Consider the following 18,404-nt stretch of genomic DNA (forward strand, 5'->3'; position numbering starts at 1 on the left):
ACAAATCTTGTCACCACTGATGTAGATTAAACTCCAAAAAAGTGCTGTATATATATCCACCACAAAAAACGTAAGATCTCCAATATTTTTCCATCCATGTTAAGGTAACCAAAACCGATACATCTACCCTGTCATTTTTACACGTAATAAGTATTTTCAGTTACGTTGCCGATGATGTTGGTTCGTTGACCGTATTAGATATAATAAAAAATGAATTGGAGGATGTGAAAAAAAGGACGACGACGAGGGACGTAGGGAAGAGTAATTAAAGTGATAAATCAAGATAGCGTCGTTGTGTGGCGCTAGCGACGTCAGTTGAGTCATGAAAATAAATCACTGAACGAGAACACGGGGAGTAGCAAGAATGTTTCGTTTAACACTGTTACAAAACGGCTCCAATAATAATATTACATTATACAATAACAATCATAATAACAGTAATAATCTTCTGCATTAGTCACGTAACATAAAACACGTCGTATCGTAGAGAGATCACAACTCAACGCAACGATTATTGAATAGATTTTTTCACACTCCTGGATCTATCGGCCCAAATGGAATTGAGAATTGATAAATTGGCAGAGAAACGATCGCCTCTCTCTCATCAGCGTACAACAACGGTTAACGAACAAACTAAGCACTGTTTAATTACTTTACCTAGATTCTCGCATGCGGAACGCTGTTATAACACTTAATAAATTAAATGGATGTATCGGAGGATCGTCAGTGACTGGTGGCGGAACGTCGACTGTTTGTGTCACTGACGAGCTTGATAGTCGAGGAAGGAGTTTGAAGAACGAGGAAAGGGTGGTAAGATAGCCAATGAAATGACTGAAATATGGACTTGGGCAGGGAATTTTTGGAAAGACATATTTTGGGGCGAAAAATAAGTAGAACAAAGCGAATACGAGTGTGTGATTCGAAGAAGGTGGCTTTGAGAAGCATCGCCTGTAATTAGGACGGTAGGTACTTACCTGGCTCTCCCCCCGTATTTTGCTGCTTCGGGAGAATTGGGGCCCAACGGGACCCCAGCGTGAGTGCATAATGCCCACCTGGGTCGAAAAGGAAGATAAATTCATTGTATTCAAATGAGTAATAAGGGGAAGAGAGCAGGTATAAGTGTCTTATGTTTTCACGTATAGTCACGTCGCGTCCCCTTAAACCCGTCGAGACGGACCTTTGCCCCTAGCTTCGCCTCCTCACACGCGTTTCGCTCTGCACAAAGTGGCGAAATCAAAATGCATAAATTTTCTTATTCAACCATACCGCGAAACCAGTCGGTCGTTTATTATTAACGGACGAGGTTCCGTTCCTCTCTTTTACTCTCTCTCTCTCGGTTAAACGAATCTGCGAACGAGTCAACGGCCCAAACGTCATTTCGACAAGCCTCGCAACCTTGGCTGACATTTTTGTCCTTTTTGTGTGTAAAGCAGGTAGGTTTAACAAATCAGCGGAATGAGGGGGAAAATATTTTAAGCCTCTCACTCTGACGTATTTCTAAGTATATCGAGAAGATTGAGGAATTTTTTATTTATTTTCAAGCTGAAACAGCAAGTCAACGTTGATAATAGAATCAAAATTATTTTCAATCACAAGCTGAATATAGAAATTTTTAATACTTCACCGAATAACAAACAACTGGAAAAGTGGAATAATATTAATTCACCCATTTCATGAATTTCATTGTCAGTCTTTGAATATTCTTTGTTTCATTTCTATGCGTATAAAAAAATATAAAATGAAAATTGATCAAAACAATAACGCGGTATTTTATAAACAGAGAAATGAAAATGGAGTGAGAAAAAGAAAATGATGAAAGTGAAACTTGTGTTTTGTAAAGTGGTAAGGCTCATAACGTTGAAACGGTAAAACGATGAGCCCACGTGTGTTTGCTTTTCTGGTCTCCCCGACGTTTCAGTTTCACTAATTCTCTCGAGTGACATTCAGAGAAAACTTGTTGCTCTTTTAAAAAAAATCCATTTTCAGACGCATTTTGTACAAAATTTTCTCACGGGAACACAATATTTTATTATAAATACCAAAATCAATGAAACGATAGTTTCGAAACAGCAAAAAAGGAAATAAAAAATTATTCAATAAAATATATTCATAAATACGAAATCTTGATTTTAATTTAGTCAACTTAATGAAATAATACTTTTTTCATGGTTTATCAAATATGATTTATAAATATTTATTCAATACTTAAAAAATGATTTCACTGTACATTGCAACATATATAATCTATAAGATTATATAGTGGCAATTTTATCCTTTTCATTTTCCACTAATTATAAAAATCACCTAATCAATTAAGTTGCATGAAAATAACGTTTGCTCGAATATCTATATTAACCCGAAAATTTTATTACAACGACAAAAATTTTTTCCAAGACTTGCACCTGCAACGGTACATACAATCGTTTAGTCGAGAATTTTTATGCTTCCACAGGCAGTTTCGTTCGGGTTTGCCGGTTCGTCAAGGAAGAAGAATAACCACAAGATGAAAAGAAACTGCAGTTTGAGAGACACAGTAAAGTCCGAAGCAGCAATCATGGGATGAAGAGCGAAACGCCGAGAGCTGGAGTTCAGAATTTAGCGCAGAGTATCATCGACTTGGAATGTCTCGACCGTTGGACTCTGCCTTGTGTGCTTCTGTTGCTCCTCCACACTCGACGTTCTACATCCATTATACGTACGTGCCTTACACGCTTGAGTATAATCAGCGTGCACGTGTTTAGGCGGCACAACTTTATGAAAAATTTTGATAATAATAACGACAATCTGTATACGATTTCCTTTTGAATTGAGGAAGTTTGTGACTCGGGAATATATATCGATATATATGTATACGAACGTGTGGTAATTTTATTAAGAGATTGAGAAGATTGTTTTTCTTTTGTTCATTTTTTTTTTTTTTCTCTTCTTTTTCTCAACAATTGATTCGAAATTTCTGTATTCTTTGACCGAAATTAATATCGGTGTAATCGCAAAAAATTTTGAACATTGTGTGAGAAAATCATGTGAATGTGTGACAAACTCGTAAAAAAATGTATGAAAGAATAATGAAGAAAATATTTCTTGTTTCCGCGAAAAAGTTATACCGAATATTTCGATGAATAAACAAAGCGAACTAGTGTGAGAAAAAAAGGAAAGTATTTTAGACAATCGATAAAAAAAAAAATCGCTAAAGTACTTGTAAGACTCACTCACTTGTTATTGTCGAATTTTGTGAATTTTGAATAAAAAAAAAAAAAAAGTTCTTCCCGAAAATACGATAAATACATCTTGTTTTTGTAAGCTTCTCTCGAATTAAACATAACTACAAAAAGAAATTTAAATAAATAAATAAATAGATAAATAAACGTTCTGATCGTTGTTCTGGGTCGGTGAAACTGAATTATGTCTTTGGCTTCTCGACAGGTGTTGCAGAGCACGTTCTTCAGTTGCGTAGGAAGATCCAAGTATATGTATGTATGTTTAGGTAGAATGCGAGAATGAAAAATATAAAACTATACCTCGAGTGAGTTGAAAATGATATCTTACTAAGAACAAGGTTCTCGTACTTGAACGAGAACGATTTACGCGTTTCAAAAATATTTCCTTTTACCCTGCTGCTGCGATACCATGCTTACAATTAATTAATGTCTTTCATTCGAGCGATTAAGCCCGTCAACGAGAAAAAAAATTATGTATACTGAGAATACAAAAACGTAGATGTTTTATTTGTTTTTATATTTTCAACACCATAATTTTTCTACAATTCTCTTACGTAACGTATACGTGAATAAATTTTTAAAGCTCGAGAATTCAAAACGAAATAATTAAAAAAAACAGAAATTTAGAAATCATAAATGAATCTAGTTCTGATGAATTTTATGCAACAAATATTATCCATTTGGTAGAGCAGAGGAAAAAAAAAAATAATAATAATCTGAGAAGATTTACATTATCGGGAACCTTTTTTTGACGCCAAATTTTCATACTTTATTTAATTTCAATGAATAATAAACACGTTTCGTTCGTAAATGAATTCTAAAAATAGCGCGTGACATAAATTTTTCATTAACACAAAGGTAAATCGATGCGATTTTAAAAAAAAGATGTCTGTTAATAAATTTTTTTCGTAACAAACTTTTTTTTCTCTCCAAAAACTTCGTCGTTGTTTCAAAGTTTGATTTCTTCACTTCAAGTTTCACCACGAAAAAATTTTATGACTGAGGTTCGATTGTACATAAATCAATTCTACGGAATATGTTTTACAGACTCGTTTCTACAGAAATATTTTGCTAAAGACATTTTTCTGCAGAAGTTTATCTACAGAATAAGTTCGACCTTCCAAAAAATATTCTGAAGAAAAATTATCCGTAGTATAAACCATGCAGGCTTCTTTTTTTTTATTAGGAATCTCGTGTTACTTTCTGTAGAAAAATATTCTATAGAAAATTATTCTATAGAACAATATTCTGCAGGATAATTTTCATGTAGAATAAATCATGCAAGATTAATTTCTGATACGAATTTCAAGTTCCTTGCTGTAGAAAAATATTCATTGCAGAAACAAATCTGTCTAAAATATTCTGGAAAAAATTCGATCCGTAGAACTGATTTCTGTAGAATCTAACCTCACTCAGATCCGACGCATCCTCAACGCTAGTTCGTTTTATCGCCGACATCGTCTCGAAGTAGAGTTTTACCGTACAGCCTATAGCTACCAGAATGAATGAGACTTTCTCCGTTGACCGTGGCAACCTTACGGCTACTTCTTCGGTCTAGCCTGACCTAACGTAAACGAATCTCTTCGAGCAGGTCCCTGTACATAACAGAGGAGTTTGAAACGACGCGAGGTTGTGGTCCAAGAATCTGTACAACACATCCCAGGCTTCCTTCTCTCTCACCGATCCCCCCCCCCCCCTCCCGCCCCTTTTGCTCTTCCTTCTACAATGGTGTTGGTAGAAAAATGCAGCCAACACGCCTCTCGCCTCTCTCCGAACACGAATCCGACGCAGCTTCCCACATCCCCCCTTCCCACAGACTCATCTATACCGAAATATCGTGATTTGCATTTGTAAAAGCTTCGCAACATCCGCACAGTAATATAATACACAAAGTGCAGAAAATTTGAGAAACATCCGAATATCTGTTGGTTTTTTTTTTTTTTTGTGTCAAATTCAATAGACTGTTATTTTGATTTCAAAAAATCTTCTTCGATTTCACAAAATTTTGGTTTGCGAATCACTATAACGAAGATTATATGCAAATTTGGAAAAGTGAATTGTATCATAAAAACTTTTTTTATGGTAGACATAATTTGGAGAATCATAATTTGTAAACCAATCACTCAATGAATATTGTGTAGGTTATACTTTTCGCAAAGATCACGAGAATAATATTATAACAATATATACTCACATAGATGTAATTTGTGAGAGTTTTATAATATTTGGAAGGTCGTTAATGCCAACAAAAGTGCAAAGCCATTCTTACGATAGTATGCATTATGTATACCTACATATATATATACATAAATAACGTTAAGAGTCGAATTTAGGTTAAGATAATTTTAGACAAAGAGAAGAAAATTGGGACATCCCGGGAGTTGTTGGCAGAAGTTCGAATTTTGTTGATAAAAAAAAAAAATGTAAAAATTTGACAAAAAATTCTTTGATAATAAAGATAATAATAAAATTATATAAGAATTCCGAGTAATCTTTTCTACAGCACGTTCGAAATGAAAATCGATTGGATGAAAATAACAATTCTAGATCAGTCACAAGGTGCAACATTATTTTTCTAGAACAAAATTATTATCTTTTCCGCAGTTCCGGAAGAAATCCACAGGATAATGAAAAAGATTGCGCAAAAATGAATTGGCAAGGTTCTGAAAAGAGGTTTGTGTCTGAAACTCTGCCAACCAAAAGATTTTCTCCAAAGATTTTTTACCTGTCAACATATCCCTCGAATCTTAGAGATGGAACCCCTGCAGCTTCGGCAGGGGTTTGAGAATGTGATTTATCCGTTATGGCGGGCGCCACGCACTCTTGATCACTCGAAAAAGCGAGAATAAAGAATGGAAAAATTCTTTTCAAAATCAAGTCTTAGCTTCAACAGATTTTCGGAAGCTAATGTGAGAGCTAAACTACACAAAGGCTGATGCGATTACGAGAAATGAACATAAATCCTTTCAACGAAATACAGGAGGGTTTGAAACCAGCGCCACTTCCGGCGTGGATATCGCGAGTATAAAGAAACTAAATAAAACTACGCAAGATAAAAAAAATCGGATCGATTTACACACCGAGATCTGCAAGTATTTTAGCCGAGACTAATTAACAAAATAGTAAAATTACTCGATTGGGGGGGAAAAATCTGGGAAAAAAATTTCACACGATTGGATCACCGCGCCGTTCAGAGTCACACTGAAGCAGAGAGAGAGAAAGAGAGAGAGAGAGAGAAGATCTGAGGAGTCTGATGTTAGGCATGAAAGGAACGCGGGGTGAAGTTGGGTAGGAATTGCGTGGGCGTTTGGACGTCTGCCGGGACGTCGTGGATCGGCTTCTGTATTATTAGAAACCCGCGCTGCGACTTTTATACACCCAGACCGTAATCAAACCGATCGCTGCAATCAGGGAAGGAATGATTTAAGGTGCTTATAAAGAAGCGTCGTACACCTCGAAAACGCGGGAAAGCAAAACTCCTATACCGCTCAAGCGATCAGAGTGAAACTTGGGCAGTTAATGCCTTATTTTGGCAAAAAGTGGAGCGTCTTTTTGCTTTTTCAAAATTTTGAAAAAAAATTTACAGATTGGTTACCACCTACAGAAATTGGCCAAATTTTTACAGTTGCACTGAATGGATCGAACTATCCGGTATGATGCCACTCGGCGGTGATGAAACACACATTTTGATCCAAGTCCCATGAGATTTGATGGTGAAATGACGAAATGGCAGCTGATCTGGTTTTCGATTACGAAGAACATCGAGATCTCATTTTGGCGACATTTGTTACCGACATAACGCGCATGCCGGTAATGTATGCGTGTAATGTCGGTAAAAAATTACCGGCATGCATGAGAAGTCGGTAACAAATGTCGCCAAAATAAGAATAGAATTCAATTGATCTGACTGTGTAATTTTATTTTTCGAACTCTAGTTTGCAAGTATCATTTTCCATCGGTTATAAAATAATTTTAACAATATTGTTCTAAAATGAATTTGGTTGAATAACAAGTTAAATAAATAAATAAATAAATTGAAAAGTGTCGATGACGCCACAGGTGGCAAATGACAATGTCAGCTGTCGTCGACGAGTTATGTGTACTAAAATCTGGTAATCGGGTATGGATTTGGAAAAGTTCCAAGTCGGGAATTATCCGTCCGAATTGCGGGCTGGCAAAGGAGGATTTTGCAATGAAAATAGCGAAGGTTGAAGAGGATTAGAATTGGTATTAGCGCGGGATATTATACCTGACAAGAATAATAATCGGTTATAAATCTTGTATATAGAATCTTTATATTCGAGCGGTGAAACACAAGATCGCGAGCCAAGACACCTGCTGCTTGGCTTTAAGATTGTTGTAATGAGAATATCATTTCATTTCAAATAAATTCTCGTTACTACAATCAGAACAATGTAGTTATAAATTTTGCGATAAATTTTTTAAAAAGAACACATTGAACAAATTGAATTATCGAAATATTAATGACCGCATATTTTCAACCAATATTTCGTTAATTTTCCAAATTTTTAAAGCACTTAGCTGATTCGTAGGTCGAATTTCCTTTTGGCAAATGTACGGCCGAGTGACGAGAAAAGAAAGCAATCTCCTACGTTTCAAGGTCGTTAAATTTGCACTAACTTGCGACAACTGATTCGACAATAAAATTTTATCACATGCTTTGCGGGATGATTAAATTTCTAAATACGTATAACACATCAAATTCGGTGACTGGCGATATTGAAAATCGAAAATAAATTCAGAATTGAGAAGATCGGTCAATTCGTTATGCTGAAATTCGAAACTCATTCCTCACGATACGATATTTTTTATTTTTCATAAACCATAACCATGCGAGAAAAAATAAAAACATTTATCTTTAACCCTTTAAGTCATAGTGTTAAGTATTCTTACCACTTATTTTATATTCATTTTTTTGTATATTTAGAGAACTTTTCGAAATATTTCTTTGCGTTTTTTTTTTTTTTACAAATTTAAAAAATTCAAGATGAGAGATCCAATATGGCGGACGAAAATTTCAAACTCGATTGAATCCGAAGACAAAACTGTGCACATTTTTTTGTCTTCGTTGATTACGAACCCCTGCATAGAGTTTTCTGACCGAATTTGATTGAATTTGAAAATTTCACCCGCCCCTTTGCATACTTAAAATCTGATTTCAGATTCTTAATCAGCGACCCCAAAAGTCATAAAATACAAGTAAATTGTTAAAAAAGTTGATTGAGCCCAATAACGTGTGACTCAAAGGATTAAATTCGTATATATTTTTTCTACGATGATATCGTCAAATCTTGAAATTTATACATAAATACCGCAATCCAAATAAAACCACCTGCTGGACGGAATCTTCTAAATCGGGATCATCGATCTATAAAAAGCATTTTAATAGCAAGAAACCGAATAAATTTCGACAAGTCTTTCGACCGTCTGGCGAAGAAGGAGGAATCAGGAGCGAGGCTTTAGTGTCCGGTGTCATTAACTCGCGTGGGTGTGAGCCAAATTGAGAGACAATAGATTAAGTTAGGTTAGGTTAGGTTATGTTACGTTAGGTTAGGAGGAACGTTAACTGTGTTAAGTTAGGTTATGTTAGGTTAGGAGGAACGTTAACTGTGTTAAGTTAGGTTAGGTTAGGTTAGGTTAGGTTAGGTTAGGAGGAAGGTGAACTGTGTTAAGTTACCGTACGATGTGATACGCTTTACGCCACGAAAAAAGCAGCAGAGGACGGACTGTGTGCTGACCTTGCTTAACCCATAAACCAACGTGTTAGTCATATAGATCATGGCACTATCAGAGCTGAACTACGAGTTTTCCTTTTCAAACCAACCGTCATAAACGCACGTTGTTTTTGGAGCGAAAGAAATTTTTTTAGAACGCCTGGTAATTGGGTCACAAAAATGACAAAAGGTGCCAAAAGAACAAACTACAATTAAACAATTAAACACTTCGGGAGATCTGATTCTTTAGTGCTGTGCTAGATAGTAATTATGGTTTCTGAAAAGAGGAAAAAGGTGTTTCGTATTTCTTTTTTGTTTTTTATTTCGTTTTTTTTTTTCCTAATAGAATATCGATAGGTTCAGTTTCGCAGTTTTTTTAGAACGATCATTTGCTTTTTCACCATGCACAAGAATATCAATTGAGTTCGTTATTCCTTCCTTTCCGGCCTGAAAGTTTTTTTTTTTTTTCTAGAAATCAACGATCACTGGATCATGTAGTCAGTAATGTTTGTTTGTTCGTTTTTTTTTTCCTTCTTCTTGAGAGAATTTTAGAGAGATTATTCATTTCGCACTCGATGATCAAGAGATGAAAAATCGAAATCCGATTGTTTATTGTTGATAAAACATCAAGATTTTTTTCACTTTTATTGAAATCATGGATCTAAAAATTAACGACGTACTACCACGGTTCCTGGCATTTGCTTCACAATACGTCAACAGATCGAACGATTAACCGCGAATCGATAAGAAAAAAAAACATACGATCAGAATAGCGTTATTTATAGCCGACTTGGCAAATATTCTTTTTTATTGAAAACAACGATCTTTCAACAAAGCTGAAAGCCTGTCACAAGCACCGTTCATCTCGAAATGAAAAAAAATAATAAAAATTGGAGAATATAAGAATTAATCCCAGACATTGTCAATCGAGAATGAAATTCCAACGAAGAATTTTGCAAAATCATTCGAATCTGTCCAGTGCACGGTATAATAACGGAATGGAAAAGAAAGAAGAAAAAAAAAAAAAAGAAATTGCTAACCGTTGGAAAAGCAACTTGTTGCATAAATAAAAGTCAACATATAAGTACGTAAAAGAGCAACGTAAGTGCATTAGCGTCTACGAGGGTTAGGTATTCTGCAACTAACAATAAATAACGGCTTTTACAAACTGGTTCTCGATATAACATAACAATGAATAATAAAATGTGATAAAAAAAAAGTCGTACTCTCTTCTCTCTTAATTCCCTCTCTCTCTCTCTCTCTCTCTCTCTCTCTCTCTCTCCTATTCCTCATATTTCTCTTCGCATGTAACGCGATTATAACTTGAGGTCGGTTTCACTTGAACTTTGCTTAATATTTATGGCTCGCCCTTTCAACGTTCAACCATGCGAGCGTATATAACACACGACATTTTCAAACGAGCTTTAGCTATGTGTCAACAGAAACGCGTGGGCATTCGCAAGCAATATTGAACCCTGCATCTGTATATCCCCGAGACAGAATTTTATCCAAGCATTATTTAATCAGTTTTGTAAGAGGAGAAATATGTCCGGATCTAAATTCGCGAAAAGAAAAAGTAAGGAAGGAAAGAAAGAAATTTCTTTGTAAATAATAAATGTCATTAGTTAATAATTTTCATCAGCAGAAATGAAAGAAAAAATATTAAGAACCGATCTCATGGAGGGTAAAAAAAACTTTTGAACGGTAAAAATCATCTCCGTTATTCTTAATGTTAAATTTTTTTCCGCGATTTCGTGTCATAGTCGTTGAATTCAAAAGCAAAAGATTTACAAACTATTCGGAAATTGAATAATCGATAAATCAGAAGGAGGGGAGAAAATACTTCGGCAAAGAATTTTAGCACGTAAGCATAAGTAGGAGGAACGGGACGGGGTTGAAGTTCCAAATTTGAAAAGTTTCCAAAGCGCCGAATTTCCGAATTATTTAGCGGCGAAACTTGAAGTAAAGAAATCAAACTTTAAAGAAACAACCAAGTTTTGAGAAAAGTTTCAAAAATTTAAGCTACGGTAGAGTAAAATTCGAAAAATGAATATACATATATATATATATATATACTCATACAGCGTAGTTTGCTCAACGAGTGGGTGTGAAGAATGAGAAAAAACGAAAATCAAAATAACCATAAATCGGAACGTAAATAAAGATATTGAAAATTGGAAACAAAGAAAGATCAAAGCGATGAAATTTCACCAAGCCTGCAAATTAACAGAATCAAAAATCTCCGATGATTGAAAATTTCGATGTTTCAGATCTTTAAATATTCTTTCTTATTTTCGGACTTTCGGAATTTTAAGCGTCGAGTTTTTCGAGCCATTCGAAGCTTCGTTGTATCTTCAAACTTAAATATCTTCACTTTAAGTTTCACCGCGAAAAAATTCGTAATCTATCAGTTTCGCATCTTTTAAAATTCAGAATTTCAACCCCACCCCATAATCCCATCGTTTGAACACTGTCAAAATTAAAACATTGAAACAAAATTAGACAGAATGACTGTGAAAAAACGACAAATTCTTCTAACGGCTCCTCCTTGCGTGGGGATAAGAAGAGCGAAAGAGAGAGAGAGAGAGAGAGAGAGAGAGAGAGAGAGACGAAGCAGAACTGCAAGTCAAGCATGACGGACTGAAACCACATAACAAGAACCAGAAGTGTAACTTTGCGGTGTCAGCGTTGGAGCCGAAAGAAGCTACATCACCCTTTCAAAACAGGTGCATGGAAAAATAAAACTTAAAAGTCACTCCAGCATTTCAAAATCGTTCAATTCAAATAGGTACTCACTCTCCATAATGTACGAATCTGTGACACCTTAAACACATTTTCCAGTCCAATGCATACCTGAAACAAACAAAGAAGAAAATATTTTTTACTTTTCGAATTATAAGAACTGATTTTTTTTTTTTTTTTTGCTTCTTTTTTTCTACTTCTATGGTGAAAACATAACGATATTGTTATTGATATATCATGATTTGAATCAATAAGGCGAAAGCAAAGATGCAGCATTGACGATGATAATAATAATAATGATAATGATAATAATAATAATTCTCTTTCTACGTTTATAGTCAAGTTTATACACCGCTATTATATGACTTCTTCGTAATTAGAAACTTGGCGCGAATCGCGAACTGAGTCATTACGATGGCTGACTCTAATTAATCAGCAACTCTATGTGTGTATATATATATATATATATATATATATATATAGGTATACGTTTTACAATTGTTACGGTAGTATTGTAAACAAAAAGAAAATAAAGAAAGAAAAAAAATTTTATAGCAAGTCCTACCGACGATCGCAAATTTATTCATCTATATTTTCTATTTTGCCACCATATCCCGGGTATCATGGTTGTTTTGAGGGTGGGGGTAGTATACCTACTATACATGTAACTATGAGGTAATAAAGATACGAAGAGAACCGTGGAAAGAAATTTTCTTCAAACGATTTCTCATAGACCGAATAAAAGTTTTCGAAATTTAAGCTGTGTGCGAAATTCATATACATATATAATAAAAGTTTACACCCGCAATTATAATTTTTATTGTTATAATTTCCATAATATTACCAACAAGACTGAGAAATTTGTCGGCAAATTGTACGTACATATATATATATATATAAAATATCTATAATTATCGACAAATTGAAAAATTGTTTGTTTCAACAATTGGGTTACCCGACAGGTAAGAAGAAAAAAGAAAAAAAAACCAACAAAAACAAAGTAAAATATTTGCAACTCGATCGAATAAAAAAGGATTCGCTGACTTTATAGTAATTGTAGTACAACTTTTTATAAAAAATATGATTACAAATGAAAATATAATAGACATATATATATATATAATATGTATATATAGCATGAACAATGCAAATAATTCCCTTGCACAAATTGTATTCTCGATTCGATAAATGACAAACAACGATTCGAGGTGAAAACAAAAGAAAAAAAAAAATTTACAGCGTCACTTTAGATCGGATAAATAAACGCGAAAGTAAACATTTTGTAATAACTGCATTTATATATATATATATATATATATATATACAATATATGTACGCAACGCGGCGTTGGGTTAGGCAAAGTGCATTGTATATACCTTTAGGTATATGTCAATATACGTAAATTAATTATCAACGCGTAATTCCCGGCTTTCTCTTTCTCTCTCTCTTTTTCTCTTTCTCTCCCTCTGATTCACTCTGTGTACACCTGCAATGTGTAAATATTTGTTTAACACGAGTACGAACGAATTACGACATCGAACCGATCGTCGGGTAAAGCGTTATATATATGCAATTATATATATGCACATGCAATTATATGTATGAACATGGAATTACATGTATACTAGGGTGGCGCAAAAAAACCGACTATTTTTTTTTCATTGAGTCTCGTGTGACAAAATGTTAGTTTTTGATGTTTCAAGAGCCCACTCCAAAGGACAATTCCAAAAAAAAAATTTTCGGAGGTCACTCCACATTTTTTAAAACGTCAGAAATCGTCAAAAAAACGATTTTTTTTTTTAATTTTTCTTTACTCGTTACGGTATAATTTTATAGACAAAAAAAAAAAAATAAGTTTCCGAAAGTTTCAGTTCAAAATTTGAATTTTGAAAGGTCGCTCATAACTTTTTATCAATTTTTTGGTGCATTACTTTAGATCTTTTCGAGCGACCTTTTAATATTCATATTAAAATTTCATAAATTATTTTTCTTCAATTTAGTAAGAAAGAATCGATAACAATACACCACGACATGAATTAAAAATCAAACAAAATACTGAAAATATAATTTTTTTAATTCAAATTTTTGACGATTTTTTACATTTCAACAAATTTTGAGCGACCTCTTAAAATTTTTTTTTGAGCTGTCCTCTGGAGTCGGCTCTCAAAACATCAAAAACTAACATTTTGTCACACGAGACTCAGAGAAAAAAAAAAAAAAAACTAGTTTTTTATGCGCCACCCTAATGCACATGCAATTATATATATTATACACATTCGCACTGCTTGATAAGAATTTAAATGTTTACTGGAGGATTTAATGACTGAATAATGAATTTATCGTATTTAATAATTGAGGAGAAAAAATCGAGATTAAGTCAGAAAACTGTATTATATTATCATTCTATAATAAAGAATAATATTGTGAAAATTGTATGCTTCACAAGCATTCGTTATTTTGCGTGTTAATAAAATCCCAGACCGTTAGCTATAATACGACAATAGGTATACTACGTAATGTTCAACCTGCGCACTTCCGTCATACATTTGGTATACACTGGTATGTATGTATGTATAGGTATAATAGACGGTATTGTAAAGAATATATAAAAAGTTTCGTGGGAGAGTGTATATAATGCCAGCCCACCAATCATTCGTCAAGTTCACGTCTCCACAATTTTTTAAACTTTCTTTGATCGTTCAGCACGATTTGATATTCAAACAACAGTCGATTGAATGTATCGAATTTCAGGCGTAATTCAATTACCAGAGTCAAGTTTATTTTATTTTAAGTATATACATATGTATATGCAAGCAATATATACATATATATACGTTTCTCTTTTTCTTTTATCACGTGTAAAAAAATTCAAGTATCGATTCAATTAACATTTTAATTCATTGTGTATTTTGAAACGGCGAAAAGCTGGGAATAAATTTTTAAATATATAGATATATTCACGATTGGATGCTTTCACGCGGTTCATATATTAGATAAATCGAATAGAAAAATTCAATTCTAGTCGTTTCAGACTATTTCCGACGTGCTTGGATCGAATTTTCCCTTTGCATCGAATAAATTATTTATTTATAACACTAAAAGTATTTTTACTGCTGATCAATTCCTCCTTAATGAACTACCTACGCATACACCTAAAGATAAGGAAAGATAAAAAGTATTTTAAAAACTTTTTTCGTACGATTCTTTTATTTGTTTATTGTTTTTTTTTTTTTTCCCCCCGAAACATCGTCACAAAAAATTCAATATTCCATGTACTTTTTTCACATTCAACGAATTCCTCGAGTTTCATTTTATTAAATGAATGGAAATTCGGTAGATGATGTTTTCAATTAAAAAAAATTTTACACCGAAAATAGTGGTAAAAATTTAACCAGTTTTTTGTTGACTTTTAAGTGTATGTAGTCCGTTAATCTGCACGATTAACGCGATTCTCGTACTCGTTTCATCATCAACGACCGACTTACTGACTGACTGACTGACTGACTAATGACATCGCAATTTATTATCATAACACAAAATAAATGAACGTACGTACGTTCCTGAAAATCATGAGAATTCATGCGACACGAAAGAAGAGACGGTAAAACGTCAACATTGAGTACACTTGATAAATTACACCTGAAACGATGTCGTCATAGTTTCAACTCGCGATGAAACGGTATCGTCGCATGAGATCTTTGAATGGTCGTTGTTCGCGAGACTTCCGTTCCATCGGAGATATTATAAGAGCAGAAAAAAACTCACGAGAGTGCAGAAAGAGAATGAGAGGAGACGAGGAAAAAAACGCTGGACGGAAATGACCAGCGGGTGCTCAAAGATACACTGAACCCCATTCAAGCTCTCGTCGTCGACTAGTAATAACCGCAGGCAGTAAAAGTCCCGCCTTACAACGTACTGGACGACATGCAACTGCACACTATTTGTGCAGATTTATGTACAAACGAATTGCTGAAAATTGCGTTGCCACGAGGTACACGTTAAGAGGGGAATGGGAGGAAGAGGGGGGGGGGGGGGGTTATTGACTGGCTGAAGTCACCAAACCACTTTGGAAAGCAGTCACTTTAACATCGTGTGAAATCAATTAAAATTCCGTAAAATCAATTGAAATAGCATGAAATCGCATGAAATCGCGTGAAAGTACTTGAAATCGTACGAGATGCCTTGTAATCGATTGAAATTGCATGAAATCACATAGAATCGTGTGAGATCCTTTGATATCGCATTAGATTCCTTAAAATCGCATGAAATCGCGTGAAACCACTTGAAATCGTATGAGATGCTTTGTAATTGCATGAAATCGCATGAGATCCTTTGTAATCGCATGAAATCACGTGAAACCACTTGCAATCGTATGAGATGCTTCGTAATTGCATGAAATCGCATGAGATCCCTTGTAATCGCATGAAATCGCGTAAAACCACTTGAAATCATATGAAATCCCTTGTAATCGGATGAAATCGCAAACCACTTTGGAAAGCATTCATTTCAAGATCGCGTGAAATCGATTAAAATCATTTGAAATCAGTTGAAATCGCATGAAATCGCTTGAAATCGCTTGAAATCGCGTACAACCACTTGAAATCATATGAAATCCCTTGTAATCGGATGAAATCGCAAACCACTTTGGAAAGCATTCACTTCAAGATCGCGTGAAATCGATTAAAATCATTTGAAATCATTTGAAATCAGTTGAAATCGCATGAAATCGCGTAAAACCGCTTGAAATCATATGAAATCCCTTGTAACGGATGAAATCACAAACCACTTTGGAAAGCATTCACTTCAAGATCGCGTGAAATCAATTAAAATCATATGAAATCAGTTGAAATCCCGTGAGATCGCATGAGATCCCTTGAAATCGCTTGAAGTTGCGTGAAATCGCATGAGATCCCTTGTAATCGCATGAAATCGCAAACCACTTTGGAAAGCAGTCGCGCTTCAAAATGGCGTGAAATCGATTAAAATCACATGAAATCAATTGAAATCGCATGAAATCTCATGAAATCACTTGAAATCGTGAAAAATCCTTTAAAGTCGCATAAAATCGGAAACCACTTTGGAAAGAAATTGCTATAAAATCACTTGAAACCACTTTAAATCGCTTAAAATCATTGAAATCATTGCAACCACTTGTCACCGAATCAATAAATTAATACCCCTTCGCATTAGTCTTGAGAAAAAAAAGAAAGGTATTTCGAAACAACTTGCTGCTAATTATCGCGAGAATAAAAAGTGACCGGAAATACCAACGTCCTGAAATTATTCTTCCTGCAGAATTAAAGCGAGAACTGCATACATCCTGTTGGACGTGTGCAGCAGCACAAAACAGGAAATTAAAACTACTTGCTGGGGCAGTAATACGAGATAAGTTAATAAAAACTGACTCGATCTTTACACGAATGATTATAATCTCGGTCGTGTTCCAACGTTTATAATACTGTACACTGTCTGACCGCACGTACGATGCGATAATGATGCGACGACGGAATAACATATATGTGGTACAAACGAACAAATTTCTCCCAGTAAAATGCAAGGATAAAACAAGAATAGACATATTTTTCAGTAAGATTTACGATACTGTTATGAAATATATGTAAATAATCGTATTATTTTTACGATTTCGAATGGTATTTCAGACTGCGATGATTAGGCAGAAAAGGGAAAACGTGATTAACGAATGGTTTTTTTTTTTTTTTTTAATTTTTAATTTTTATTTGAGACTGGCTACTTTGAAATTGATTCGATTTTTAAAAATAATACACGTTCAATAAACGTCCGTAAAGAAGAATGTTGAATTAATATAGTTATCAAACGTGATCAAAATTAACAATAAACTCAAAAGTTAGTTAATATGTAGAAGAATTTGTGTGCAACGATCATGTGAAAAGTCCGTAATTTCCGAATGAAAGAAAAATATTTACTTTGTAAAATAGAAAATAATAACAATTGTATTGACAACAGGTAATTTACAAATGAATCTTTCACAATGTAGTGATTTTCAAGGTAGGTATAGAAATAAGGCCGCGGCTTATATAGGTGATCCGCCTAAGGCTAAACGGAAGTAAGACGTAAAGGTCAGGCAAATGGTCAGAGAGTCGAATGGTTCGTCGGCCAATTTGGGCACAGCTTAACGATCCCTCTTCATTACTATTCATTATTATACGGTCCATATATTATTTTTACATCTATATATATATATGCATTATGCTCACTTTCTAAGCTGTCATATCATTCAGTTAGTATATTTCTCTCTGGTGAGATAATTTCACCTTTTGCATTTAGATTACTACATTTTATTTTAAGTTATTTATTTATTTTTTATTCAACTATTTTCATCTTCTTCGTCGTTATTTTCAATATCAGATTTCAACTGTAGTGAGGAACAACACTTAAGTTCAAAATGAAAGAAAAAGAGAGAAGAATCATCTTAGATTCTCTTTACCCTGGATCACCTGCACTTGCATCTGTTTAAGGACAAGGACTAACTATACGAAACGAGAAGAGTTCTCTGTAGTTAGTGCCCTGAGACGCGAGTCGAAGGCTATAATGTGGCTGCTGTAACGAATGGCTGCTAGTCTTCTCCTGCGTCTTCTTCGTTAGCGAGGAGAGATCCAAGAGAATCAGGAGGAGCAATTTACACAGGAAGGCTAAATGTATATTACATACTATAGACATATATGGATGT

At 34.4% G+C, this 18,404-nt stretch overlaps 1 protein-coding gene across 5 annotated transcripts in view; it reads right to left on the bottom strand.

Moving 5' to 3' along the window:
- The window catches only part of LOC124410142 (protein phosphatase Slingshot homolog 2), a 166,176-nt gene that overhangs the window by 54,993 nt on the left and 92,779 nt on the right, over positions 1 to 18,404 (bottom strand). For 2 of the 5 annotated variants that reach the window (XM_046888292.1, XM_046888289.1), the window contains exon 3: positions 11,750 to 11,806. The exons of the other annotated variants lie outside the window; for them this stretch is intronic. In XM_046888292.1, the coding sequence (XP_046744248.1) occupies positions 11,750 to 11,806 (57 nt within the window). The remainder of the gene's footprint in view (positions 1 to 11,749; positions 11,807 to 18,404) is intronic. 5 annotated transcript variants of the gene reach the window in all.

This window comes from Diprion similis, chromosome 9 (assembly GCF_021155765.1).
Source record: "Diprion similis isolate iyDipSimi1 chromosome 9, iyDipSimi1.1, whole genome shotgun sequence".
Taxonomy (NCBI): Eukaryota; Metazoa; Arthropoda; class Insecta; order Hymenoptera; family Diprionidae; genus Diprion; species Diprion similis.